At 48.6% G+C, this 26,728-nt stretch overlaps 5 protein-coding genes and 1 long non-coding RNA gene across 16 annotated transcripts in view; 4 read left to right on the top strand and 2 right to left on the bottom strand.

The window, feature by feature from the left end:
• myom2a (myomesin 2a) overlaps positions 1–1,095 on the top strand; it is a 56,898-nt gene extending 55,803 nt beyond the window's left edge. For all 8 annotated transcript variants that reach the window (XM_078948368.1, XM_078948351.1, XM_078948371.1 and 5 more), the window contains one exon: positions 107–1,095. In XM_078948368.1, the coding sequence (XP_078804494.1) occupies positions 107–628 (522 nt within the window). In that variant the 3' untranslated portion in view covers positions 629–1,095. The remainder of the gene's footprint in view (positions 1–106) is intronic.
• A 163-nt stretch (positions 1,096–1,258) lies between these two features.
• On the top strand, positions 1,259–7,748 carry LOC105356798 (uncharacterized). Its single transcript, XM_023956505.2, has 5 exons — positions 1,259–1,394; positions 1,740–2,207; positions 3,727–3,891; positions 4,834–4,958; positions 5,093–7,748. The coding sequence occupies exons 2-5, from the start codon at positions 1,773–1,775 to the stop codon at positions 6,843–6,845; spliced, it is 2,478 nt and encodes an 825-aa protein (XP_023812273.1). The 5' UTR covers positions 1,259–1,394; positions 1,740–1,772; the 3' UTR covers positions 6,846–7,748.
• An 887-nt stretch (positions 7,749–8,635) lies between these two features.
• LOC144992437 (uncharacterized) lies at positions 8,636–9,894 on the top strand. The gene is made up of 2 exons (XR_013656397.1): positions 8,636–9,062; positions 9,353–9,894. It is a non-coding gene; the product is annotated as an uncharacterized LOC144992437 (long non-coding RNA).
• LOC144992435 (uncharacterized) lies at positions 9,883–11,560 on the bottom strand. Of its 2 annotated transcripts, XM_078948552.1 has the most exons (4): positions 11,326–11,560; positions 10,580–10,671; positions 10,357–10,453; positions 9,883–10,199 (listed from the first exon to the last, which is right to left on the bottom strand). In XM_078948552.1, the coding sequence occupies exons 1-4, from the start codon at positions 11,483–11,485 to the stop codon at positions 10,096–10,098; spliced, it is 453 nt and encodes a 150-aa protein (XP_078804678.1). In that variant the 5' UTR covers positions 11,486–11,560; the 3' UTR covers positions 9,883–10,095. The 2 variants fall into 2 exon arrangements, 1 of the variants encoding a protein (XP_078804678.1); XR_013656388.1 differs by lacking the exons at positions 9,883–10,199; positions 10,357–10,453 and having other exon boundaries at positions 10,627–10,772; positions 11,326–11,468.
• A 559-nt stretch (positions 11,561–12,119) lies between these two features.
• Positions 12,120–14,933, bottom strand: lgsn (lengsin, lens protein with glutamine synthetase domain). 3 transcript variants are annotated; one of them, XM_004065576.5, is made up of 4 exons: positions 14,680–14,933; positions 13,958–14,591; positions 13,579–13,745; positions 12,120–13,502 (listed from the first exon to the last, which is right to left on the bottom strand). In XM_004065576.5, exons 1-4 carry the CDS (start codon positions 14,680–14,682, stop codon positions 12,309–12,311), a joined length of 1,998 nt encoding a protein of 665 aa, XP_004065624.1. In that variant the 5' UTR covers positions 14,683–14,933; the 3' UTR covers positions 12,120–12,308. The 3 variants fall into 3 exon arrangements, with proteins under 3 accessions (XP_004065624.1, XP_020562258.1, XP_023812522.1); XM_020706599.3 differs by having other exon boundaries at positions 14,733–14,894; XM_023956754.2 differs by having other exon boundaries at positions 13,958–14,622; positions 14,733–14,778.
• Positions 14,934–22,829: 7,896 nt separating this feature from the next.
• Positions 22,830–25,487, top strand: ptp4a1 (protein tyrosine phosphatase 4A1). Its single transcript, XM_004065479.5, has 5 exons — positions 22,830–23,515; positions 23,591–23,683; positions 23,967–24,097; positions 24,292–24,366; positions 24,441–25,487. The coding sequence occupies exons 1-5, from the start codon at positions 23,411–23,413 to the stop codon at positions 24,556–24,558; spliced, it is 522 nt and encodes a 173-aa protein (XP_004065527.1). The 5' UTR covers positions 22,830–23,410; the 3' UTR covers positions 24,559–25,487.
• The last annotated feature ends 1,241 nt before the right edge of the window (positions 25,488–26,728 follow it).

Genomic DNA, 26,728 nt, shown 5'->3' with positions numbered 1-26,728 from the left:
AAATTCTGCTAAGATTTTTTTTATAATGAGAGCTAACTTGGCTGTTTGGGGGAGGAGGGAGTTGCACCAGTGAAGTGACTTGTACATGTTGCCCCCCACCCTCCAGTCCCTGAGCCTGACCTGCACCGTGTGGGGCGAGCCGACTCCGGAGGTCACCTGGTTCAAGAACGAGCAGGAAGTCACCTCCACCGAGCACACCAAGGTCACCTTTGACGGCGGCAAGTTTGCCAGTCTGGTCATCACCAAGGTGACCCCGGAGGACTCGGGCAAGTACAGCATCAACGTGCGGAACAAGTACGGCGGCGAGTTCGTGGAGATCACCGTCAGCGTGTACCGCCACGGAGAGCCCCTCCCCGAGCCCAAACTGGGACAGCCCAAAGCGGCGGCGCCGCCCCCAGCCGCCGCCCCCAAGTCCCCGGCCCCTCCTCCCAAGACCCAGACCCCCACCCCACCCAAACCCCAGACCCTGGCACAGTCCTTCAAGACCCCCACCCCTGCCTCCACCCCAGCTTCAACCCCAGTCCCCAAGTCCCCAACCCCCACCCCAAAGTCCCCCACCCCACCTCGCAGCGTCAAGTCTCCGACCCCACCCAGGTTCATGAAGTCTCCCACCCCACCCAGGAAGTGAGGGGGAGGGGTTGAAAGCGGCGTCTGAAACCGGGGGGGGGCGTTCCTTTAACCCCCCCAAAGTCTCAGCTGTCGCTCAGCTGATCCGCTTTGATCCATGTTTGTGTCGTAGGAAGTTAGGATGATGTTTAAAGCTGAGCCTTCCACTGTGCCGCGCAGTGGAGTGACCTTTACTGCTGGGGGGTCACAGCAGATCAGTCCTGGACTTTCACCTGAGCGTGCTCTCCCTTCACCTCCCGGAAACGTTTGGTTTGGATCCGGTCTGCCGTCGATACTTTCAAGAAAAGTGGCGCCGTAAAACCAGGTTTTATTTTGAAACCTCCGGACTGTCAGGAGAATCGATCGCGTTCCGCCATCCGGCTGTTCCTGAGAGCAGAAACGTTCACTTCCTGTCTGTCAGGGGTCCACCTGTCTGTAGTTTACTGTCACTGCTGTTTGATGCCAATAAAGTTTTCTTTGGAGACCTCCTCTTTGTCTTTGGCTGCTTCTGAGTTAAAACTGAGTGACAGATGGAAAAACAAGGCAGCTCCTGAAACTCAGGTGAGCTCAGGTGGGCGGGGCCTCTGCAGGTATCTGTCAGAGGTGTGAACGGGGCAGGTACAACAGGCTGTTCATTTGCACAAGAAGTTCAGGTCTGCAGCTTTGGTGCAACCGGTTTTCAGTTGGAGCGGCGGCTCTCCGTGGAGGAGTTTCAGTTGGTCGGTTCCAGGAGACACTCCAGTTCCAGGACTTCCCAGGAAAACCAGGAATTCTCCTCCAGTTATGAAGTGAGTTTTCTTTGTTTTCCCTCTCAGGATGTTTCCACCCCACGTTCATCCTCTGTGAACACATTTAAATGTTCATGTCCTCCTCTGAGTTCAGATCTGTTCTCTGTAGATGACATTTCTATACCTGAATAGCTCCTGACCTCAGCATTCTACTGAATGAAGCCCGTTTTGGGATCTATTGACCACATTTGGGCTTCTTAATAATATATGGAAAGGGGCGGGGCTCTGGGATTTGTAGTTCTGGTGGATTTAAAACTGGACATTTTTTCTCTGGAGGACAAATAGAGTCGCTGTGGATGCAGGAAGACAGGTGGATCTCAGGTGTGACGCTGTGTTCCACTGCAGGTAAAGAGGAGGTCCCCTCGGAGGACGTCATCCATGGAGTCCAGCCTGTCCATGCTGTCCTCCCTCAAAGACGACGGCCCCCCGCCCCTCGTCCAGCCGCACTACAGGGAGGAATACCGCCTGGCCATCTACGCTCTGCTCTGCGGGGGCAAGGAGGCCTACAGGGAGTACCTCCGGGCCGAGCAGGTCCACAGCTTCCTCTCAGAGGAGGAGATCCGCTTCATTTCAGACAACGCCAGGTCACTGGTTCTGGACGATTCTGACTGGGAACGGGGCCCGGAGGGCGTCTGCTCCTCAACCTACTTCCCAACGCTGTCGGACGAGGAGGTGCCGGACCTGCAGCTGGGGTGGCCAGATGTCCGTCAGCAGGAGAAGGACACCAGCATCAGCCTGCTGTACCACCCGCCGCGGCGGAACACGCCCACCATCAAGGAGGTGGTGCGGAGTCAGATCCAGGAGGCCCGTGAGGTGAGAAGGTCAGGTCCTGCTGTGCCTCTGCAGCCCCGAATAAAACCCCTCAAAAGCTGTCATGGTGGTTCGTTACTATGGTAACAGGAGCTAAAACTACTCCTCCTCTCTCACAAATATTTACTCATTTAAAAAAAGTCGCCTCACTGATATTTTATCTAAAAATGATGCTGAAAAGAGTTTATTTTTATTGGGAAAGCAATCAAACTACGGCTCGGCTTCATCACAGCATCAGTTTTACCCAAACAGGAAACACGACTGAAGCTTTTCTGATCTGAAACCTGATCGGGATCCAGGATCAGTGTGAACAGATGTGAACGAGCGAAACCAGAACACATAAAAAGTCTTCTGCTTTCTGGAACGTTCAGCGTTCCATAAACGTTTCTTCAGGCTGCGTGAGGCGAGCTGCTGGATCACATGGAGATCTGAGCTCCTGTTGATCCAAGCAGGAAGTTCAGGGATCCACAAATCGATCCATCGCAGGAAAGATCTAAACCCTCAGGAGGAACAGCAGTTCTGCTCCAAACCCACAAAGATGCTCTGAGGTCAGGATGGGGGAACATCTTCAAGTTTCTCAGGAGCAAAGAGAAGAATGCAGATGCCTCAGCAGGAGACGCAGCCTGGAGGGAAGAAGCCTTCACCCGTAATCCCACCAAGGCCTCAAAAAGGCGTCTGCAGGCTCCCATCAGCGTCTGGCTTTGGCGGTGAAGGAGCACGAGGACATTTAGAGCAGACGATGAACGAGCAGAAACATCTGAGTTCCTGTGTGAGCGCATGACGAAGATGCTGCAAATCTGAAAGCTCATCTTCATCCAGAACCTCCACGCAGAAACCAGCAGGAAGTTCTGCTGAGACCGACCGACCGAAGCTCAGCGGGATTTAGAGGAAAGGCGCAGAGATCGTGTCGCAGCACGAACTCTACAAACAAAAACACCAATTTAAGGGAAAACCACCTCAACTGAAGCGTTCCTCCTCCAGGCAGGCCTCAGCATGAGGAGGCTCCTCACCCCAGAGAGGAGGTGAAGATGAGTCCTCCTGTAACCACAATGTCTGAGTCAGGAAAACTGAGATCTATCCTGCTGAAGTCCAATCATCGTTTAGTCCCCACAATCCGTTTTCTAGGACCTAGTTTCTGCAGAGCGGCAGGAGTTCAACAGGAATTCACCTCAGAGTTGTCTGCAAGTGGAGGCATGAGAATGGAGTATTCTCTAAGGAAACACACCCAATCATTTTTTCATCTGCGCCTGATTCACAACGATGTGAACAAATGTTCAGACACGTCGTTTTGAGATGAGATTTCACGTGTTAGAAACCCCACAAACAAGCATGTCCATCGGGGGGGGGGTCGTTGAGGAAAAGACCAAGTATTTATTCATTCAACATCCATTTATCTGATCAACAACACAAAAGACAAAAAGATTTTCGGTTTTTCTTCTCTTTTTTTGTGGTCGCTCCACATCCGTTTTGTGTGAAGAATTCAGCACATTTTCAGGTTTAACTGATGCTCTGCTGCGTTCAGGTCGTCGCCATCGCCATGGACGTCTTCACCGACGTGGACATCTTCAGGGACGTCCTGCACGCGGCGCTGCGGGGCGTGGCCGTCTACATCCTCCTGGACGACCTGCAGGTCAGCGGCTTCCTCCAGATGTCCTGCAACGTGGGCATCAACATCCTCGACATCAAGGTGAGGCCGGGACCCCCGGGTCCGTCCGTTTTCCTGACATCCCAGTGATTTCTGAGGAAAACAGCAGGAATTCTAGGATCCCAAACAGAAAACAGAAGGAGCCTTTCAAAGTAAAAGCAGACGTTAGAAAAGTTTTCATGCGTTTTGCATCCAAACCACAACTTCCTGCTTTCTGTTTGGTGACTTTGTTGACAGTTAGGCCCCGCCCCGCCGCTTTTTAGATTTTTTTGGGGGGGGGTGTCTTGTTCAGAGCACACACTCACACACACACACACACACTGAATCTGCAGCAGCAGCTGAGTCCGTCCGGCTGGATTTTCCTGTTCGGCTGCGGTTTTCTCTGCCGTGACGACGGCTTCAGGCGTTGAGACGTCTGCTGGGTTCTGGTTCTGGAGGAGCTGCCCCCTCCAGAACCAGAACCCAGCATCAAAAGGTTTCTGCAACTTTCGGAGAGTTTCTTCAGGGAGAACAGAACTCTGAAAGCTTCAAACCTTATGGATCGATATGGATTTATTGTGCATTAAAATGATTAAAATGGGACGTAAATTATTGGTGGGGAACAAATAAAAACATGTTTGTAAACATTCTATTGTCATTTTAACACTTCTTTTTTTAAATTGTAGTTTTCATCATTCTCCATGATAATAATATTTACCCCCCAAATGTAATGAGTTTGGGTCATCCCACTAAGGGGCCTTAGGGGTCTATTATGGGGTGTCACGGGCCCCCCTGCTCCTCTGTTTGGTGCTGGCACAACTTGTCCTGATCTGCTTCAGCGTTTCCGGTCCGGTCTCATTCCTGACTCTTCGATAGCGTGACGAGGAATGCCTCCGACAGGTTCTACCTGAAAGTCCAGCTCCAGTGACGCGCCGGCGCTCCTGCAGGAGTCTGTTCCTCCTCTGGTAAAGTTTCACCTCTGGTTCTGCTCCGTTTGTCCCTCAGAACGTGTGCGTCCGGACCGTCCGGGGTCTGCCGTACCAGTGCCAGTCCGGGATGAGGTTCCACGGAGGTTTGGAGCAGAAGTTCATGCTGGTGGACGGCAGGACGGTTCTGTACGGAACCTACAGGTGAGACGTTCTCCACGCCATAGTCAGGTTTCAGATGATGATGTGTCAGATGACCAGCAGGGGGCGGCGTGATGCCAAAGAGCTCAAACATCAAACCTTTTTGAACGGGACGTTTGTGTTTCTTCCTCTTCAAGCTACTCGTGGTCGTTTGAGAAGATCAACCTCAGCATGGTCCTGGTGATCAGCGGTCTGCTGGTCTCCTCTTTTGATGAAGAGTTCAGAAGACTGTACGCCCGCTCCGTCGTCCCCGCGGCCTTGACCCCGGAGGCGTTTCCTGTCCCACACCGGAGACGAGCGGGAATGCAGACGTCCAGCCTGCTGTCCCTGAACAGGATGCCCTCCCGGGGGCTGGTGAGGGGTCCTCAGAACGGGGGCTTCCATGACGCCGCCGCGCTGAACAGAGGCCTGAGCGTGCAGGAGAAGCTGCACCAGTCCCACTATCCCGACGCTGACGGCCTGCTGAGAGGACACAGCTATGGGGGGGAGCTTCAGAAGATGAACTCCATGACCAGACTGAGGATGGGGACCAAAGACCTGGGAGTTCCTCCTGACAGGCCGTCCCTGCAGCCCCGCCGGCACCAAGCACGCCACGGCGCGCACCCGAACCTGATGCCGTTCAACTCCGAGTCGTCTCTCCACAGACCGTATAGGGAGGACGGGCCTTCGGAGGGCCGTCACGGTGCAGCGTCTCCAGTGGCGACCCCACACGGGGGCCTGAATGAGTTCCAGTCCCAGTGGGTTCACCAAAGGTCCAGGGAGATCTTGTCCACCATGGAGGGGGTCAGACAGAAGAGGCGCAGTCTGCAGGAGAACTTCAGGCAGAGTCAGGAGTCTTTGAGGTCCGTACGCTCCGCCATGTCCTCCTCCAAGGGTCCGGATCTGAGAAACAGCGTCACAACTTTAGAGCCGGACCCCCAAACGGCTGAGCCAAGGACGGGTGCAGACGGACGCCGCTCCTCCTCCCACCACGATCTGAAGACGGCCACTGATCCACAGCTCCACAGCTGGAACCGTCCAGCTTCCTCCAAAGCAGACGCTGAGCTGCGGCCCCCCTACGCCGGTCTGAGCGTCCAACACCCCCGAGGAAAGAAGTCTCTGTTCGAGATCCCCGAAGAAAAAGAGGGACCGAGCAGCCACCCCAACGGTCAGGACCGAGAGAAAAACCAGGAGCTAGAAGGAGCAGAGGAGAGCCTCCCTGCAGACCCAGACCGGGACCGAGCCGGGCCAGAGTCCATTCAAAGTATGGACCACAGCGCAGAACCAGCAGATCCAGGAGAAGGAAGGAAATCTCCAAAGAGCACGAGTCTCATGGATGAAGGTCAGACAGAGGAAGAGCGGGAGGGCCGAGATGTTCAGAGGAAGACTTTTGCCAGAACCAAAGCCCATTTAGAGCTTGAGGACAATGAACTGAGCTCCAGGACTGAGAGTCTGAACCCGGGTTTAGGGGCAGACGGCCTCTTCTCACCCACAGCAGGTCAAACCCCTAAGAAGGAACATTCTCCAGGACTCTCCAGGTCTCAGCCCTCCCTCAGTTTACCATCCAAACCTGAGAAACCCAGATCTCCGCTGTCCAAACTCTCACCTCAGCGTTCCAGCAAAAGGAAGACCCACCTGGCAGCAGAACCCCCCCAAGACTGGAGGAGCTCCCCGAACGCAGAAGGAGCCCCCGCCTCTCAGAGCAAACGAGAGCGGGGTCTCGGCCCCCACCAGGATCTGCTCGGCAGCAGAACTTCCCGTTCGGGCAAACCCTCCAGGAGGGCGGAGAAAAGCAAGAGCTCGTCCTTGAGCAGACCGGACGCCGGTCTGACGGCCAATCAGATGCAAGGCGACAACAAGCTGGGGAGGTTCATGCAGCGGGTGGGACATCTGATCCACAAGCACAAGTGAAGAAGCTGCAGCGGCTTCGCTCTGGCCTCAGAATCTTTACGTACTACCAGGAAAATGTGAAAGAAAGCAGCTCGACTCCCCTATTTTCACACAAACATTATCTCTCTATCAACACGTTTACGGCCGAGGAATCCTACAAAAGGGGAGCAAATACGTTAGGACGACGTTTTCTGAACGTCTTTCAGACGTTCCTGCAGACGTCCCGCCTCCTGCAGGCGCCCCGCCTCCTGCGGGCGTCCCGCCTCCTGCGGGCGTCCCGCCTCCTGCGGGCGTCCCGCCTCCTGCGGGCGTCCCGCCTCCTGCGGACGTCCCGCCTCCTGCAGGCGTCCCGCCTCCTGCGGACGTCCCGCCTCCTGCGGGCGTCCCGCCTCCTGCGGGCGTCCCGCCTCCTGCGGGCGTCCCGCCTCCTGCGGGCGTCCCGCCTCCTGCGGACGTCCCGCCTCCTGCGGACGTCCCGCCTCCTGCGGACGTCCCGCCTCCTGCGGACATCCCGCCTCCTGCGGACGTCCCGCCTCCTCATTCTGATGTTGCCGTTTTTAGCCAAACTCTTAAAATCTGAGTCGTTTTCTAGGACATAGTTTCTGTAGGGCGGCAGGAGTTCATCAGAAATTCACTTCTGAGTTGTGGGCGGGACCATTGGCACCCACAACTGAGAGCTCTCTGTTTTGCCCACTAGCTTACAGCAGTATCTGATCTGTCCTGCCGTCCGGTTCTGATCCAGGTTCCAAATCAGACCAGGAAAACAAAGACGTTCATGGATCCATTTGTCTGCATCGGAAAGGGGCGGAGCACTGAGCTTGGGGCCCCGCCCAGTATGTTTTCTACGTCACTAACGACATTTTTTCATCTACTCCAGATTCACAATGTGAATAAAGAAACACAAAATGTTAACAGCACCATAAACAGCATTTTCATGGGAGGGGGGGCCTGTAAAGTTGATCACATGGTTTCTTCACATCTCCCTGGTCTCTCCTGGAGCTTTTAATCCTCGTTCTTCCATGCTGCAAAGAAAAAATTAAACCTAACATTTCTCTTTGAAGTCTATTCTGTTATTGCCAGGAGAAAGAAATCTGCCCAGAAAATATTCAGATTCTTTTTATTTTTATTTTCTGTTATTTATTTTTAAAGCTTTTATTTTGAAGTTCCCCTGTTTGGGAAAACCTTCAAAACAGCTGACAGTCAATGACTTTGGATTCTGAAAGTGTTCCCTTAAAAAAGTATGGAAGGGATTTGAATTTAATAAAACAAAAAAGTGTTTTTCAAGAGGAAAGAACTCCAAACATGGAGGGCTCCGGAAAACTATGGGATGAGCTGCGGTTTCAAGTAGAAAATTCCACAAAGTGTCACGAACATGATGATCCTGTGTGTTTATGAGCTCGTCGCCACATCACCAGTCTGTTTTGTTCCTCCTCCTTCAATACCAGGACGCTCACGATGTGGCGGTGGTCACGATGTGGCGGTGGTCACGATGAGGCGGTGGTCACGATGAGGCGGTGGTCACGATGAGGCGGTGGTCACGATGTGGCGGTCTGTTTCTATGAGTTATAAGATTATTTTTTTTCTAGAGATTTTTTTTCAATTTTTTTTTTCGTTTTTCAAGATATTATTTGAAATCAGTTTTTTACTGATAAATTGTTTTCAGATTGTGTTTTTCATTATTTTAAATTACTTTTGTCATTGGAGATAAAAATCTTTTGTTTTTTGCTCTATTTTTTCTGAATAGACCTTTTTCACACTTCCGCATTTTTCGACCGGAAATACGTCAATGACGTGTAAAACAACTTCCTGTTAGCATAGCGGCACATATGAAGAATGGCAGAGTCGAAGAGTTGCAGTCTCTGTTGTGTTCCAGGCTGTTCGTCTTCCAACCAAAAACAGCCCGGCCTCTCATTTCATTATTTTCCTGTGGATCCAAATCTGAAACCCGAATGAATACAGACGATCCGAAGAGACGAAGGGCATAGTTTTAATGTAAACACAGGTAGCACCGTCTGCTGCCGGCATTTCGCTCCGGATTGTGGTGCGGCTGCGTCGTTCGTCGCCTGAAGAGTGGTGTCGTCCCGAGTATTTTCCCTTGGAAAAACTTTACTGCTCCTTGGAGAAGGGAGTCAGTATAGAACCTCAAACGTCAGTCTATGAAGCTGTGCTGTGAAGCTAGCGACACGGTGGCTAAGCTAAGGCAGTAAAGATGGATCTACGTGACACACCCACCTGCAGGTAAGATTGTTCATAATGTGTTTGGTTAATGTTGGTCAACTATGTGTAACGTTATTGGATAAATGTATTTCTACCTGAACAAATGAATGTTTATAATAAAAGCTGTTCACGCTCTCCCCATTTTAATTACATGTATTTAATTAATTTTGGGTATTTTGTCATTAACAAAAATAAATGAAACGTATTTGTAATTAAATACTTAACATACTTTTCAAAACATGATTACTGTGTTGTGTTAAAAGGTACAATAAATATATTAAGACTGATTTTTAATTTCTTTATCTTCACAGGTGCTCTGGATGAGACTTTGGATTACATCCATGACTTAGAAGCCAAGTTCCTTTGCTGGAGCCCCAGGAGACGATGTCATGACGGACAAAGAGTTCCTCATTCAAGACCTCCTAACTGACAATGGATCTAAGCTCATCACTCCACCTTTTAAGCTTTCAGCTCCATCAGCAACGAGGAAACAGAACGAACCCAAGCCATTACCCACCTCAGAATTATGGTGGAAAGAGTGATCGGTAGGATAAAGTCCTTTCACATCAGGGACTCTCCCGTGCCGCTCACACTGATGGGCAGTGTAAATCAGATCTGGCTTAAATGCCGTGTTTTGGCAAATTGTCAAGGACTTTTTTGTGTTGAAGAGTGAATTAATGTTTGGTATGTAAATAATGTATAATGTGCAAATAGTATGGAAAAATTTAGTGTTTCCACATATTCTTAAAATCTAATTAAATACAATTGTTATATTCGTAATATTTTTCTGTTGAAATGTGACTTTGACTTCACAAAAAAATTAGATGAACAAATAAAACAATTCTGGTCAAAATTGTGCCTCATTTAATTTTTTGGTATGCGTAACAACAACTGATTAATCACAACACAAATAACATCAAAGATTTACAATAAAAAAGAACATTACAGATCATCAACAGTAAGGCAGAAGGCTGAACTGATTGTTAAAGACAAGATAAGTGTAATTTAAGGTATGCATTCATGCATTTGCTATAATATATATCCAAGTTCTCTTTCATTCCATCTCAGAAACCCCATCCAACACACCCATGAGAGGTTGGGGCTGCACCTGGCATAATCTGCTTCCAGATGCCATCATATATGGATCTGGCTGTGGTCCTACACAAGAGAAACACAACACACAAAAGTTAGACATAAGTGCATAACTACATTTAAATTTAATTCATTATATCTGCTGTAACCATAATTTGGTTAGTCATAACATTAAAAAAAATTAACCTGCTCTCACAAAGCAACAAAAAGTTAAGTTAATCACCTGTATATGTCTTGTACAGTGTGGACCTCAGACCGTCCCTGCCAACTGTTTTGGGTTTTTGCACCATCAGCTCACTAACCGGTTCAGGATGGATTCCCTTATAAATAAAAGGCAAAAAGCAATTAGTCTGTAGTCACTACTGGGGTGTTTTTATAATAATTTAGAGTTGTTATGGATACACATCCATTCTTAAATCATAATGATAATTTGATCACAAACCCACCTGTGCTCTTGGTCTGTGCCATCTTTGCAAGCCACTGGTGCAGGCCAGGGGGGGGGAGCAGCCTGCAGACCCAGCTGTGAATAATGTGCGGTCTGGAACAGGATGGCAAAAGGATGTCATTGCAGAATCCTTTACCAGCTGCACAACTGCAGGAGAAAGCTTTCAGGTTGGCACTTTCTGCATCCAGTGATATCTAACCACAATAAATTAAATAGGTTACAATTAAGACATACTTATGTTGCTACATCAATGTAACCACGAAACTATAACTTTCAGTAGGTGACCAGATTTGAGTTAGTAAAAAAGAGGAGTGAAGTGAGTTTGTGAGATATTTCATCGAGAGTAATTGGTGTTCAGAGCTGCGTACATAAAGCAAATATGATTGCATTTCATCTATGTTCAATGTTATTTTATTATATAAGTATCAAAAAAGAGGACATGTCCAGGAAAAGAGGACGTCTGGTCACCCTACTTTCAGAAAAATAATACTAATAGTAAGTGAAGAAAGTGCCGCAACTGCAGCAAAAATAAATGAACACGCAAACGGGCAACTTAACATTTCTTATTTACAGCTTCACCAAATTTTTGGGTGTCATGTTAATCTCATGCCTTTTCACTTAAACATACACACAACATATTCACTGCGATGTGTTATACCTTATATTACAAATAACACCAGGACTTGACGTAAACAAACACACAGAGTTACCGGTGATGCGGCTATGGCTAAGCTAGCTGAAGCTTACCTTGGTAATGGTGGATAAACTCTTCGTGGACGAAATTATATCCCTTGTCCAATTTGTTTCCTTTAGTGGACGAATGCATCTTCACACTATTCATCACATCGGCGCTGATGACCTTCGGAACACAACTCAGACTCTTCGAAAACACTCTAGGCTCTGCCATTCTCCGCCAGCGAAGCACAAACCGGAACTAAGTTTACACGTTGCTGACGTGTTTCCGGTTTTTGCGAAAAAGGTCTATTGGCTCTAATGTTTTTAGGACTACAACAGTTGTAGTCCTAAGGACACGTCTATAACTTGCATTCCTCAAATTTGCTGGTTCACTCTAAGAGAGAGTGATGGTTTTCATGGTATTAGGGATTTCTGTGGAGTTTGTTTGAACAATAATGAGTTCTTGTGATAATTTACAGATCATTTATGGTGAGTTATGGAGAAACCCGTTTGTTTGGGGTGTTTTCTTGTACTTTAGTGACGGTCCCTGCCTGCCTCTGCAGCTTCACATCAAACTGTTGTCTGCATCACCAAAGACAAAAACAAACGGTTCATCCTGGTCAATGTTTAATATTTCCCCGACGGTTTTCTCTGTAATGTTTGTGGATAAAGTCTGTAGGAAGAACAGAACAGACTGGTGACGTCATGACGAGCACATAGTCTAAAAAGGTCATGACCTTTACCTGGACACTTTGTGGCTTTTTGATTGGCAGCTAATCCTATAGTTTATATGACCAGATGATGTTACATAGTTAGTTTGTAATTCTTTGCTTTTGTAGTTTTAAAAAAATATTAGAACAAAAAACATTTTTTTAATGGAATCCATGAAAAACAGACTTTTATTGAGCACTTTTGCATGAAAGTGTAAATATTTCTTGAAATCTTCAGTGACACCAAACCACTCCAATAGTTCAGCACGCAGGTTGGAGCTCATTGTCCTTTATTTCACAGAATGTGAAAGAATCTGGTTTCTAAAATAAGGAGTGGCGTCTCTGTCAGATGAAATACTCCAGACACTTGTTCCTCTCGTCGTCCAGCTCCTGGGTCTCGATCTCGAACTTCTTCATGGCGATGAAATACTGAACGAAGGGTTCTCCGAGCGCGCTGCGGATGACGTGGTCCTCCTCCAGCGCCTCCAGAGCGTCGTCCATCTTTATGGGGATGGAGAAGTCTTTCTGCTGGCTGGGAGCTTTGGTCAGGGAGCTCTCGACGGTCAGGTTCCTCCGGATTCCGTCCAGCCCGGCGGCCACGGTGGCGGCCAGCACGATGTAGGGGTTGGCCATGGCGGACCCCAGCTTGTTGTCGACGTGCGTCTCCCTCCCGCCGTGGCTCTTGATGTTAAAGGAGCTGCTGTTGTCGTTGCAGCCGCAGGTGGCGTAGAGGAGGCGTTTGGGGTCCTTGATCGTCTTGGCCATGTGGTTCCTGCAGCCGAGGCCCGGCGACATCAGGCAGCTCAAGGCGGCCGAGTGGGTCAGGAGCCCCGCCAGCCACTTTCTACCAATCTCAGACAGCTCGCCGGGCTTCTCGCCGCCGTGGAAGAGGCTCCGTCGGCCGTTGGCGTCCCACAGGCTGTGGGAGAGCACGCCGGCGTTGTAGAGGCCGTCATCGGTGAAGAAGCTGGCTATGTAGCTGAGTTTGCGAGCCATTTCCTTGATGCCTGTGCGGAAGGTGAACGCGCTGTCGGCGGCAGAAATCCCAAACTCTGGCCTCAGGTTGATCTCCATCTGGCCAGGGCCGCTGGCGGACGCTATGCTGTCAATGTCGGCACCCATGCAGTACATGCTGTCCACCAGCTGCTGAAAGAAGGGCAGGTCATGGTTGCTGAGAAGGGTGGTGGCGGGGAAGAGGAGCGTCTTCGGCCCGATCCGCTCCGGCGCTCCCAAGACGCAGCATTCGTACGTGAAGGACGAGTGCAGGGAGAATCCCAGGCTCTGGAGCTGGCCGAGGAGCTGCTTGGCGATGAGGCGAGGAGACGTCCAGAGGGGACTTCCTGTCACGGTGCACGGGTCACAGATGACCCGCGCCGTCTGCTCGGCCCAGGGCAAGAGCTTGAAGGTGGAGAGGTCAGGGATCAGGAGGACATCGCTGCTGAAGTTGGCGGTGCTGGCGTGGTCCACCTCGTTGCTCTTGGGGCTCAGCGTCAGCTCCAGGTAGCTCCGTGGCATGGGTACGCCGTAAACCGCCTTCTCCTACAAATGAAAGCAGAGAGCCGCCGGGTCATGACAGTACCGCAAACGTCCCCCAAAAATCCGGCTGAGTTCCTACGTGGAAGTGGCGGACAGGCACGGTCTTGGACCTCGACACGCCGTGGAGGTCCGTGGCCTCGAAGCGGACAAAGTTGATGTTTTCTCGGGCGATCTGCTGCTTGATCTGCTCCATGGACGCCATGAACCACTGGTCTCCAGAGAACGCGATGGTCGTGATGTCGTTTTCTGTTCAGCACAGGGGGAAACATCTTGAACACCACTCGAACAAATCTGAAACTCCAGAACTAATCGGGAGCAAAGCTACCAAAACGACCTTCTAGGAAGATCAGAAATCCATCAGTCAGAACGTCATCAGTGCAACACATCGGGTTTGGAAAATGTTCAAGAACTTTTTCATTTGTATTCAGACCAGATCTTTCAGCTTCTGCTCCACCAACCTGAGTGAGAACCTCCAGTGTCTGCCCCCCAGGAGCTGCCGCTTGAATGTGCGTCGGTCCTGACTCCCGGACTCCTATTTGTGTGGGTGGCAGACCTGAACGAGCTGGATGAATCCACGCTGGGGGGGAGCTGAATAGATGTGATGCCTCTGGACCTGGCCCCTCTTCTGGAAGCATCCCTTTGGGGTTTGAAGGTACTGAAAGCTCTGTCCTGACCACCACCCGGACCTCCACCACCACTGCTGCTCCAGTCCTGACAGGGACTTCCTGGTTCCCCATCATCTCCTCCGCTGATGCAGAACAAAGGACCGCCTCTCAAGATGGACTTGAGCTCCGGCACCGTCTGCCGAGGAAAACCCGTTTCCCCAAAGGACGCCCTGGTCTGAGAGGGCGTGTCCCTCGTCCAAGCCTCTCCATCCGCCTTTGGCTCATCAAGCGGAGATCTTTGGAGCTGAGGTCCAATGGCGACGACTGTGGAGGGGTGTGGGGGGATCTGGGAGCCGATGGGAGTGTGGACGATGGACGGACCTCCTTCCGTTTGGCTCCAGTACCTCCCCGTCAGCCTCACTCCCTTCTGGTCGTTTCTGCTCATCGCCGTCCCGTCCGTTTGGTCTTTAGGTCTTCGCAGGTCGTCCTGGAAAGCAGGCGTGGGACGGTAAGAACGGCTTCACACGCAGGGAAGAAATGATGAACCAAACCGTTGAACAAACATCCACACGTACCATCAGTTTAACCTTGTTATTTAGCAGAAGCGGGTCGAGTTATGAACTTTTACCTTGGAGTCTTCAGAGTCTTTCATTTCTGTCTTTGAACTCATGAGGAGGGATTTTAACTCGCACATTAATTTTTATAGACAATTGGTACAATTAGAAAATTCTTTCAGGCCCCCCCCTCCCCTCCCCAACAGCTGCTGGAGTCCAGCTGGACAGTGGCCCCCGCCGACCGCTCGCAGAGGGCGATCCGCTCCTGCTGCTCTGAGCTGATTGGCTGCAGGGCCGGACCATTCAGCGCCGCCTTTGTGTCGCCCGCAGGCAGAGTGCCGAGCTCAGCGCCTCTGCTTCCAGAAGGATGTGGCGCTCAGATCGCTCCAAATCATGGAAACCCAACAATGAGGTTGTTGCTCCACAGGATGGGAACATCCAAAAAATGTTCAACCACGGGTCAGAAACAGCAGAACTCTAGTCCATCCGTGGACTGAACCACGTTCTTCTGGCTGAAGACCAAACATGAACGTAGGGAACGCGTGAATGAAGGAGCAGGAAGGAGTGATGAACCCTAGAGGAGAAGAGTTTAGGTCTGGGAAAGAAGCTTGTTAAAACTGTTTTTCAAAATAAGACACTTTCTGGACCAACATGAGCTGAAAGCGCCTGAATGGTGGAGCTTGGAGGTGGCATATCATGGTATGGGGTTTGGTTGGTTTAAAAACTGTCGTTTAAATGACCTTTATCTGAACCTAACGAGAACGAAAATGGTCACATTATCGGTTTGAGTCTCCACACGTCTGAGATAATCCAGGCATGAACTCGTTAACCTGGTTGATCCGACAGGTTTTCACTTTTTTCCCAACATGTTTCTAGTCTCCAAGAAGCACGAAGAGGTGGATAAAGTACAGGTCACTTAAATTTATGCCTGAAGAAGAGGAGAGTTTGTTCAAACCATTATTTGATGAAAAGTCCAAAAGTAGTTAGTTATCGGGTGAACCTGTATGATCAGACATTGATTTATGGTTTATCATTTATGGAATCTGTCCAGTAAAAATATAAATGAAAATTATGATTGGGCATTTTTAAGAATTTAAGGTTTTTTGAATAAATTAAAACACACTGTTTTATGGTTTAGTAAGTTTATTGTATTTTTTTTATAAAAGTGTTGACTACTAGCAGCGGCTCACTTGGATCTAATAAAGATGTGGAATTTTAGAAAAACAATTTCTTGTTTCTTCTCAGAGATAAATGAGCAAAGTAATCAGTAAAACGAACTAAAGGAAACATTTTGGCCGTGTCACACGTACATGTTGCTCATTCTCCTCCCAGGAAATGCAGATACCTTTGTGACATCAACTCAACTCCTCTTTAATATGGAGCACTTTCAATCAGCAGCAGCCGACACAAAGTGCTGAACACGAGAAATGAAGAAAACAAACACTAAAACAAGATTAAAAATAGAGAGATAAAAACAATCAAACCAGTACAGCAACACAGCAATAACAGAAGTCTCATGTTGAATTAAAATAAAAATGGGCAGTGATGGAGCTTCTCTGATGGACAGTGGCAGAGAGTTCCACGGTTTTGGAGCAGCGACAGCAAAAGCTCTGTCCCCTCTGAGCTTCATCTGGACCTCGGTACCTCCAGAAGCAGCTGATCTGAGGCACCGGGCTGGCGAGTAAGGAGAGAGAAGTTCAGAGAGGTACAGCGGGGACAGACCATGTAAAGATTTAAAAACAAGTCAAAGAATCTTAAAGTGAACTCTAACATGCACAGGCAGCCAGTGCAGCCATGCTAAAATTGGCGTGATGCGGACTCTCCTACGTCCTCCAACCAGAAGACGGGCAGCTGCATTTGGAACAGTTGGAGACGTGAGAGAGACGACTGGCTGAGTCCAACATACAGAGAATGACAGTAATCCAGCCGGGACGTGATGAACGCCTGATTTACTGTTTCCAAATGTGCAGCTGTTAAAAAAGGTTTTACCTTGGCAAGTTGGCGAAGATGAAAAAAGCTTGACTTCACCACTGAGCTTATCTGGTGTCCAGTTTAACACCCAGATCAGTAATTCATACGTGTTTCTTGCGTTTGTCGATGTTGAACATTTCAAGATTTGTGGTCCGTTGAGAATTACGCAGTTTAGGCGTATTTTACGTAGTTTATACGCAATTACCTAAATTTTACACAATTGTGTGATTTTTCCAAGATGCATATTTAAATGTTGTCTTTCCGCGACCGTTCCACGTATGTCTAACGGACTTTTCACGCGTGAACCACCGATGTATAACTTAATCACGTATACGGCGCACAGATCACGTTCAAATGAGGTCGTTGACACTCGAATCACTGCATAGAAGCGTGAATAATCACACGGTTCACCTTCTGCGTTGGTTTACGTGTTTCTTGTGTGGTTTATTCCTACTTCTTTCGTGGTTTTAATGGGGTTCATCTGTGATCTATCTGGGAAAATTTCACAATAAGACCACAAATTTTCTCACTTCTTATGACCAATTCTCCTCCGTGCCAAATGTTTGCAGTGGCCTTAAGGTCCTGTAAACGACTTTTTTAAGTTACTTTAGTGAATGTAATTGAGTAAATGTAACTGGTTTCTACCTGTGGGTTTATAGTGGTGACAGCGTTTCCACCCTGATGTGGGGCAGAAAGGTCAGTCGGTTTCTTTTGACCCACTTTGCTGCTTCCCTGCGGCTCCGTCAAACCAGGTTGCAGTTCAAAGTCTCTGGGCTGTTTTTTTTTTTTTTTTTTCTGGAGGTTCACGAGACTGAGATGTACAGTCATGTGGAGAAGGTCGCTCATGTGACTTCAGGATTAGATCCAAACGATGAAAGTCTGTGTGGAGATGTGCTGGCTTCCACATGCATGCAAAGACCGAGTCTGCAGCGGGCAGAGACGACCTTTGACCTGCATTACAGGGGATTCTGTGCAGGGATGAAGAATGAAAGACGTTCCCCTGACACTCAAAAACTGAAAACATAGTAAATGCCCACTTGAACAGTTCTACGTGTGCAGCGCGTGCGTGCCTGCGTGTGCGTGCACGTGCCCCCGTGGCTCTGCAAACTCCAGCCGTGCTGCAGGGATTCTTTTGTTTGCAGTTTGTTATGAACTCCAGCGCAGATTCTGCTGCATTTGGGTTAGATAACTCCGGAGGCCTGACGTGGCGGAGCTTCCTCCTCAAATACAGTTTTTGCATCACACGGGGGAACGCTCAACACCAACTTTCTGCTGTACCGTGTAATCAGGACACTGGGAGGATGAAGACGGGTGGAGGAGGAGGAGGAGGAGGGGGTCAGGACAGACCCCCAAAAGCACCGGAACCATGTATACATATATACTTTTCTTTTGACACATTTCTGTTGAAGCCTCAAACAAGCAAAAAACTGGGGGGAAAAATACTATAACCAGACTGCCAAATTCGTTTGATGAGCTTTGAAAAATTGAGAGCAGATTTGCTTAAAATAGACGGACCTGGCAACCATGATCAGCGCCTGATCTGGCGCCTTGAGGCTGAGAGATGTCCGGACATAACGCCACACATTTTCAGGGTGGGGTTTCCAGGCTTCCATCAAAGTCACGTTAAAATCCAGGAGAAACCGGAAGCAGGAAAATGCATCTTCAAAATAAGAGTTGTACCTTCCAGAAATCAGCAACAAAATTAAATCAAAGTAGATAAAACACAAACGTTATATTTTACAACTAGCCGCTTAAAGGAATATGATGTATCTTACTGAGCTTTTAATATTATTTTATAGTTTTAAAGAGAAAAAAAGGCTTTAATGACGGCAGAATAATGATATAACGCTGACTCTAAAGTTGGCTCCGTTTCAAACATTTACATGTGTTTCAGGAGGTCAACAAGTAGATAAACAATATAAAATAGCTTAGTTTCCATTCAGGGATTATTGAAGTCCCACTCCAATCGTTTTCCAAATCGTCTGTTTTTTTAGGATTGGGACTTTTTCAACTAAAATAAAAGTGTTGCTTTCATGGACCTAGTTTCTGCAGGGCTGCAGGTGTTACAAATGACATTTATTTCATTTGCTCTGGATTAACGATTTGAATAAATTACTGAATTTAGTATGCATTTGTCCTCCATAATGGCAAAAAAGAACATGTTAAAAACGTCTTTTTTTTACTCCGTGTCTTTAATGCAGATGTTGACTGACATTCACAAACCTTTTGAATAATCCTCAAATGCCCATTATGTGTACTTCTCACCAAATTTGATTATTTGTATTCTGATCATCTCACCTTTACAATATATTTACAATGGTCTGGTCTCTTAAGATTAACCAGATCTTCAAATCCCCTAGAGGATTATTACAGTCATTTGGATTTAACCCATTTTTTTGAGAATGAGTCAAGATGTACCAATTTTAATATTTATAAGTATTGTAACATGTGAGATATTTTATTATCTTTGTCAGGCACAAAGCTTCTACCATTCTATTATCTCTAACTCCCTTAACGACCTGTAGCACCACCCCCGCATTCACGGCAGAGCGAGTTTTATTTTGACAGGTCAGAACGGAAGTGTCGCTCGCCGCTCAGTCGGCTCTGTTCGTGTCAGCGTCTCTGGCGCATCCTCAGACTTCGGCTCAGCTCGGAGAGACCACACCGATCTGTATGGTGGAGAACCGTTTCTCGCGTTTACCAGTTTCTGGGGACCGGCTGTATGATTAAGCTACAATCTTCAATGAGTAAGCATATCCCAGTAAGTATCACGTCTTTATTAAACCATCCTTTCTGTCGCTTGGCTGCCATTTTGTTTCTTCAGTTCCTCTCCGGCTTCTGACTGATGTAAATTAGGACCTTATCGGTACCAAGCAGCTGGCCTTCACGTTTTTCGGTGAAACCTCTGGATAAAAACCGCATTGAGTGCTCAGGAACTGTCTGCCCAAACACGTAGATGTTAATTCGTCTTTTACAGCGTTTTTTGTTGTTGTTTTTTTTCGCGGGGGAACTCGGAGGGCGGTGTGGTGGCGGCGGACGGGAAGCGGCATTTAGATGCGCAGCTCGGGCTTGGCCTCGAAGGATTTGGTCTTTTAAAATGGCCGCGGGTTGAAGTGAAAACCGCTCGCGGACGTTTCTAGCATCTCGCCCGACGGAGGGGCCGCCGAGTGTCCTCGCGGCACGACGCGGGCCGTCGCATTTTCCGCCCTGACGCGGAGCTTGCGGTGAGTCCGGCGTCTTTTAGGCCTCGAACGCGCAGTGATGGCGGCGTCTCAGTCTGTCCGACACAAAGGACGCGGCTGAACCGACAGACGTGAAACCGGCTTCAGGAACAAAAAGAAAAACGGCTCCATTAACGCTCGTTTATCGTCGAAACCCTCCCCCCACACTTTAGTTCTTTTGGAATGATCCAGGCGTTTTGGTCGCGCGCCGGAACATTTTCTGCGATAGGCTGTTTGAGCCGGAAAGTAGCGGATTATGCCGGCATACTTGGACAGCTTAGGCCGTAGTTCTCAGATTTGTGGGAAACTCCTCCAGCTGGTTACCGGTCACGGATTTAGACCGGGGCTTTTCGGAGGCAAAAAGGGGCCAAGGGCCTCGCGGGGGAAAAGAGCTGCGGCAGAGGTGCTGGCCGCTTTCTGCGAACTGAAGGTGCGGTTTGCTGGAAGCAGCAGAAGCCCCACCTGTCTTCACCGAACAGCCCCGCGCGCCATGTCAGCTCTGCGTAGAAGAGAGGGAGAGAGAGAGAGAAAACACAGCATGTGGTCACGTGAGGCCGTTAAAGTGATCTAAAAAAGCAAAGATTTCCTCTTATTCACAGAGGGAATTCTGGGAAAATTCCGGCTGAGGTTTCAGGAAAAGCACTTTAAGTTACCTAAGGTGCGTTCTCACCACAGGTTTGACTGAGTGTAAAAATTAATTAACTTTAGATAATGCAAAATTCATTATTTTGATCTATACATTTATTTTCTTTGGAGGAGTTTATCCAATAAAATCAAACATTTTCAAAGTGAATTTGTTCTTGTTTTGGACAGAGGAGCAGCTGCTTGGTGGTTCTTTTCCGGCGGTCGGGTCCGCTTTGATCTTTGCTTCTTTCCAGAAAACCCCCTGTTTGATAGCAAAGGAGGGAGGGGGGCATTTATCACCTGGAATACCAGAACATTCTACACCCTAGAACGAGTTCACAGGGAACCTGCAGCAACACTCTTTCTAGATTTAATATTTCATCCAGGGCGCTCTGTGTCTCCTTTATCGGCTGGCTTGGTGCTCGTGTTGTTGGAACTTCCATGCAGTTTGGCGATCAGAAGCTTTTGTCCACGGAGACCGGTTCAGTCTGGTCCGGCTGGGACTGAGTGGAACAGTTCACCTTTAGTCTGGATGACACACTTTGAGGACTTCTGTCTTGTGTTGCTGCAACATGTAATGTTGACCAAATCCCGGTTGTTGCACTGACAATAAACTGGATCATTTAACAGGGGGAGCTGGATGGTAGAGGGCAACCATTGGTTGACGGTCAAACCTTTCCAGTCTGTGTTTTCCATTTCTAGCTCCACCTCAAAAACAGCGTTCAGATGGTTGTGGTTCAGAAAGCCCGTCCAAGCGGATTCTGCACCGCTGCTCTGAAGAAACAGACTGAAGAGCTGCAGGGAATCACACCCTGCAAAAGCCACAAACCACAGTGTGTTTACACACGTCTGATTCCCATGATGCACTGGACCCAGTCGTTTTGTTCTCAGCCAATGGGTGGATGGCATCTTGGGGCTCCGCCTTAACCACAGCCTCGGAGCAGAAGGACGCTTGAAGAGCCGAGTGAACAAAGCGTTGGCCCCAAACTTAGAACTACTGAGCTGAAGCGAGTCCAACTGGAAATGAGACCTTCAGGCACCCGTAGAGTCAAATGACTCTAAATAAACACAAATCAGGGAGAAAAGGGGCCAGATGCTTTAATTTTTATTACCCCCCAGCACTTTTGATGGTTTTTAATACGCTTAAGTGAATAGAATAATTTAGCTGATGGGTTGGTTGACGTGTCCGCTTAGTTTCCAACAGGAACAGCGATTACCCTGAGAAGAAAAGCAGCTGCTGTGTTCACTCATCTGTAGAGTTCTTCCGTTAACAATTACCTCTAAAAAATAACCTTTTCAGGGTCAAAATGTCAGCCCTGCAGCAGAAATGACTGGTGATATTTTTTGGTGTTTGTTTCTTTCCACTCAGAATGTGTCAGAACGCTGTAACCAGGATCCTGAGCACGCCGTGTGCACGCCGTGTGCTCATGTCAGGCTGTCCTGGCCTCAGCAGAAACCCGCCGAACGCTCTGTTCCGCTCGGGGCCAGAACGTTTGGATCCGCACACATTCTACGCTTGAAAGCTGAACTTGGCTCTGCAGCCACGTCTCTGCGTGGTTCTTCAGGGGAAAATCCAACCAAACATCTTGTAAAACTGCCGTAAAGCTGCCTTCATGTGTTGAATGTGTTTCTTTGTTTAGCCAGTGAACACATGAACGTGATTGGTGGCTTTTACAACACTTCTGCTCCGTTCACCTCATGCTTCACGTCAGGTTTTCTGCAACTTGCTGTATTTATCTGAAATTAAACAAAGGCCGTGTTTTTCAGCCTAACCGTTTAAACAATTTACAGAATCCCAGCGGGTTCTGAAGCTGGCTTTGTGCGACACACATAAAACACACAAACACCAAATGCAACGTCGCTTCTCTCCTCACCCGAGTCCTTTGATTCCCGGTGACTTGTAAACGGTCCGAGTTCCGATCAGCCATACGGCCGTCCCCGGCGACATTACAGGTGTTAAAGGGTTATAAGGCTTGCATAGAAAAATAATTCCAGCGTTAGAGAATGAAAGCAAAGATCCGCTCGCCTTGTGATCAAAGATTTATGTCAAAACGACATGACGAACGTTTCCTGTACAGTTTACACAACATGCATGGCCTCCAGCCAATCAGGATGCAGAACAAAATGCACTGTTGCTTATAAACAAACCATGTTAGCGCTGTCGAGCACTTTTCCACCTTCATGAAGCTCCAAAGGGCTTCAGTTCCACGCTCACATGGGGATGGCGGCGCCTCTGCCACACTTGGCGCCAACCTGGATCCTCCAAAAAGAGGAAACGTGAGCTGAATGTGTTTACGTGACTGGTGTTTGTGGCTGACGCGGCGGCGCCTGTGTGTCCTCTCCTGTGTTCTGCAGCAGTTCTGTGGTGTTCTGGGTCACACATTTATGGAGTTTCTGAAGGGCAGTGGAGACTACTGCCAGGCTCAGCACGCTGCCTATGCAGACGAGTGAACGCGCAAACTCGCCATCCATCCCACGCACTTGAGCCACAGGAGGAACCCCGGAAGGTTGGCAGGACCGGGGCACCTCCCAGAACCAGCGATCACTTGGCCTGGATGGGGTAACTTCAGCCGTTGCACACTGCCCTCGTCGGCTTCCACCTGGCCAGAATCAAGGTGGAACCAGCCTTTTTACTTCCTTTTTCTTTAGTTTTACTTCAGAGGAGAGGTTTACGTTACTTTTTCAATTACCTGCTCCTTCCTGGCTGCCAGCTCGTTCTCATTGCCGGTTGTTTTTGAGTTTTTGATTCTCGTTCATTTTTTAAATTTCCGTCTTTGCCAACCTCAGAGAAGTTTGGAGGGTTTTTGTTAGCGGGCTTCACGGAGCTCTCTGGACGTTTGTTTGACATTCCCTCCAACTCAAACTGTTTACAAGTCTTTCTACTCCGTGGAAAACCTTTGGCTTTTGGTATATCTGTACGTTGTTACGCTCTCACGATGGCTCGAATGAACAGACCCGCCCCCGTTGAGATCACCTACAAGAACATGAGGTTCCTCATTACCCACAATCCCACCAACGCCACGCTGAACAAGTTTATAGAGGTGAGCCTCATTTTAGAAAAGTCTCCTTTGCTTCTCAACAACCATTTTTCTGCTCACCGACTCTTGTTGTTGTAGGAACTGAAGAAATACGGAGTCACCACTGTGGTGAGAGTCTGTGAAGCCACCTACGACGCCGCCCTGGTGGTGAAGGAGGGAATCCAAGTTCTGGTCAGTTCAAACCCAGCTCTGGTTCTGATGTTTTGGTGCAGATGAAACCCAAAGGTTTAAATTTATCCTCTTTTCACAAACTGGTCCATAAGTTTACACCCCATCATTTCCTGTCGGGGGGGTTACACGCCTCTGTGCTCAGCGGCACGTGAAGCAGAAACACTCCCCAGGCCCCCCCCCCTGCATCAACATTTCCGTTTCCCTGCAGCTGTGCCAGCCCTCACACGTCTTTGTTTTGGTTTCCAAGAAACGATGACGTCATTTTCCTCTTCCTCTGCTTCAGGATTGGCCGTTTGACGACGGAGCCCCTCCCTCCAACCAGATTGTGGACGACTGGCTGAACCTGCTGAAGCTGAAGTTCAGGGAGGAGCCTGGCTGCTGCATCGCTGTCCACTGTGTGGCAGGGCTGGGGAGGTGACTGCTGGGGGGTCTTCACTATCCTACTACGTTAATTCTATGGTAGACATGCTAAAGGGGGGGGGGGGGGGTCACATGACTGCTGGTCCTGGATCAGTGTGTTGTTACATAGCTAGACTCAGCATTTCTCCTGTTCTCTGCTCACAGATTTCACTTTTACTTTCTACTGAAACGTGTTTCTGTTTGGACAGAGCTCCGGTTCTGGTGGCGCTCGCATTGATCGAATGTGGAATGAAATATGAAGACGCGGTCCAGTTCATCCGACAGTGAGTTTCTCCCCCCGTCCTCCATGTTTCCTGCCTGTTTTCCCCCTTCTGACTTGTTCCCCCGTGTTCTCCAGGAAGCGTCGGGGGGCGTTCAACAGCAAGCAGCTCTTCTACCTGGAGAAATATCGTCCAAAGATGCGCCTGCGCTTCAAAGACTCCAACGGCCACCGCAATAACTGCTGCATCCAGTAGAGCCAAACGCCGCCCCGCCCTGCGCCGCGCCGGGCCGACCAGCTCCTCCCACCTCTGTTAGCTGATCACCTGGCAGGCTTCTCTTTATTCCCTTTATTGTGTTCTCTTACTTTGAGAAACTGTTCTTGGTGATCTGGCTGCCCCCCCCCCCCCCTCCCCGAAATGAAACGTCTTAACGGTAAAAAGTTGTGTGAGCGATGTGTGTTTTTGTTTTCAAGCGCCCGGCAAGGAGAATAAAAACCAAGGGAATGAGTCGCGTATCCTCGTCAGATGTTGGAAAACTGTCGTTTGCAATTAGATCCCAAAGACCCCCCTCCCCCCTGGTCTCACCTGAAAGGTCAAAGGTCAAAGCTTCAGTTAGTGACCAGAAAGAGGTCTGCCTTCCTCCAAATCAGATTTATCCTCCAGAAATGCCTTACAATCGAAGTGAAACGAGGCAACCGAGGCAGGAGCCCCTCCAGGCGGCATTTTGGGGGAAAAACGAAACGGTTTCATTTTCTACTTGGAGCTAAATCCTCAGCCGTTGCCTTCATCCTGAGCAGGAAGTCTTTACATTGATGCCCTTTCAGAAGCTCGTTTTAATATCAGAGGCTTAACTGTTGCAAGTTTTTTCGTTTTTCCTCTTTTTTCTTTTTTTTATCAAACCTTGTGTTTACCAATTAAACTGCCACGTCCAAAATGTGATCTTTTTGTTTTTTTGCTTCTAACTGGACTTCCAACATCTGCAGCATTTTGTATGCCTTTTTATTTGGTGTCTGTAACTTAAGACTTGGATACTTGATGATTTTATGTATTTGCTAATGTGTACTATTACCATTAGGTTGGCTATTTATACTATCAATGGATGTGTGATTTAGTACAGTGAGCGACAAAGTTGTACCTGTTCACCAACTTGTGAGAGTTCATTAAAGGAAGCACTGAAAAGGAAACCCGCGTCTGTTTTTGTCGCCTTTTGCTGTTGAGCAACAGTTTTGGACGACGGTAGACGCCATGATCTTATGTTAGCAGGCTGATTATTTGGTGGGGAGGATTAACGGATGTCTGTTATTCTGGAAAAACCAGCAGGTTCCTGTTGTTACCTATTCAGTCCTAAGATCAGGATGAAAACATCTCTGCAGTCCTTCCATTTTTGGGTTTTGTCCTGTTTTCATGGTGAAACCAAACTGGCTCTGGGTTCTAACCAACATCGACTAGATCACTGCGGAACCGATCTCAGCCACACGGCGCTGACCACCAAGACTTTGAAAACATCCGTCCGCCGGGTTGGATGTTCAAACGCTTCGTCTGCTGTATAGCAGGAACAGTCCGGTTCCCGTTGGGTGTCCGAACCGGTCCGGTTTCAGGTGGAACCCACAACTCAACGACCCGGGGTTCAGCAGATGGAGGTTAGAACAGGAGGTGGTCTTTAGGCTTTCAATGAGTCTAACATTCACCTATAAAGCAAAGAAAGGCTCATGGGTACTTTAAAAAGTTTCTGAGCCTGAAGCATTGACTGTATGAGGGAACTGGACTGAGTGGCCCCTCCCCCGCCTGGCCTTCCAAACAGAAAGTGGCTCCAAAAAGCCGAAGTCCCATTGACTTCCATAGAGAAATAAACAGCTGTTACTCCGTCAGAATAAACGTTATGGATCTTCTTGAGAATCTTTTTTTTTCCATAATATTTTTTAAATTATTCAAGTTATGAACTGACCAATCAGATGCCGGAATAAAAGTGGGTGGGGCCACATCCAATGTTTGAAATGTTTGGCAAAGTTGGTGTTGCCCACTTTCGAGTGGTAGGCGTGTGGCCTTCCACTGTCTCCTGATAGGTGAAAGTGGTTGCCATAGAAACGTTGACTCAGACCAGTTTGGACCAATCACTGCTTACCAACGACGTCTGGCTCCAACGTGGCGGCGTCCATACCGCAAAAAGGATGGCGACTGAATCTGGTTGGAGATGGAAGTAAACCGTTTTCTGTGGCTGACGTCACACCGACTCGGTCCAGTTATGATTTACAGTCCATGGTTTGAAGTGTTCCCTCCTACTTTTCATTATGGTCTGTCTTTGGAGTACACTGGAGTTTGATAGTTTCACACCGAGACATCGTCAGCGATGGGGAACAGGTTTGAGGCGCGGCGAGTTTAGGTCAGAGAGACTCGGTCCAGACTTGCAGGACGAGTCGTGGAAAGA

Source organism: Oryzias latipes, chromosome 1 (assembly GCF_053564925.1).
Source record: "Oryzias latipes strain Hd-rR chromosome 1, Olatipes_Hd-rR_3.1".
Lineage (NCBI taxonomy): Eukaryota > Metazoa > Chordata > Actinopteri > Beloniformes > Adrianichthyidae > Oryzias > Oryzias latipes.
Note: the sequence above shows the minus strand (reverse complement) of the source record. Positions and strands in the feature narration are given on the sequence as shown.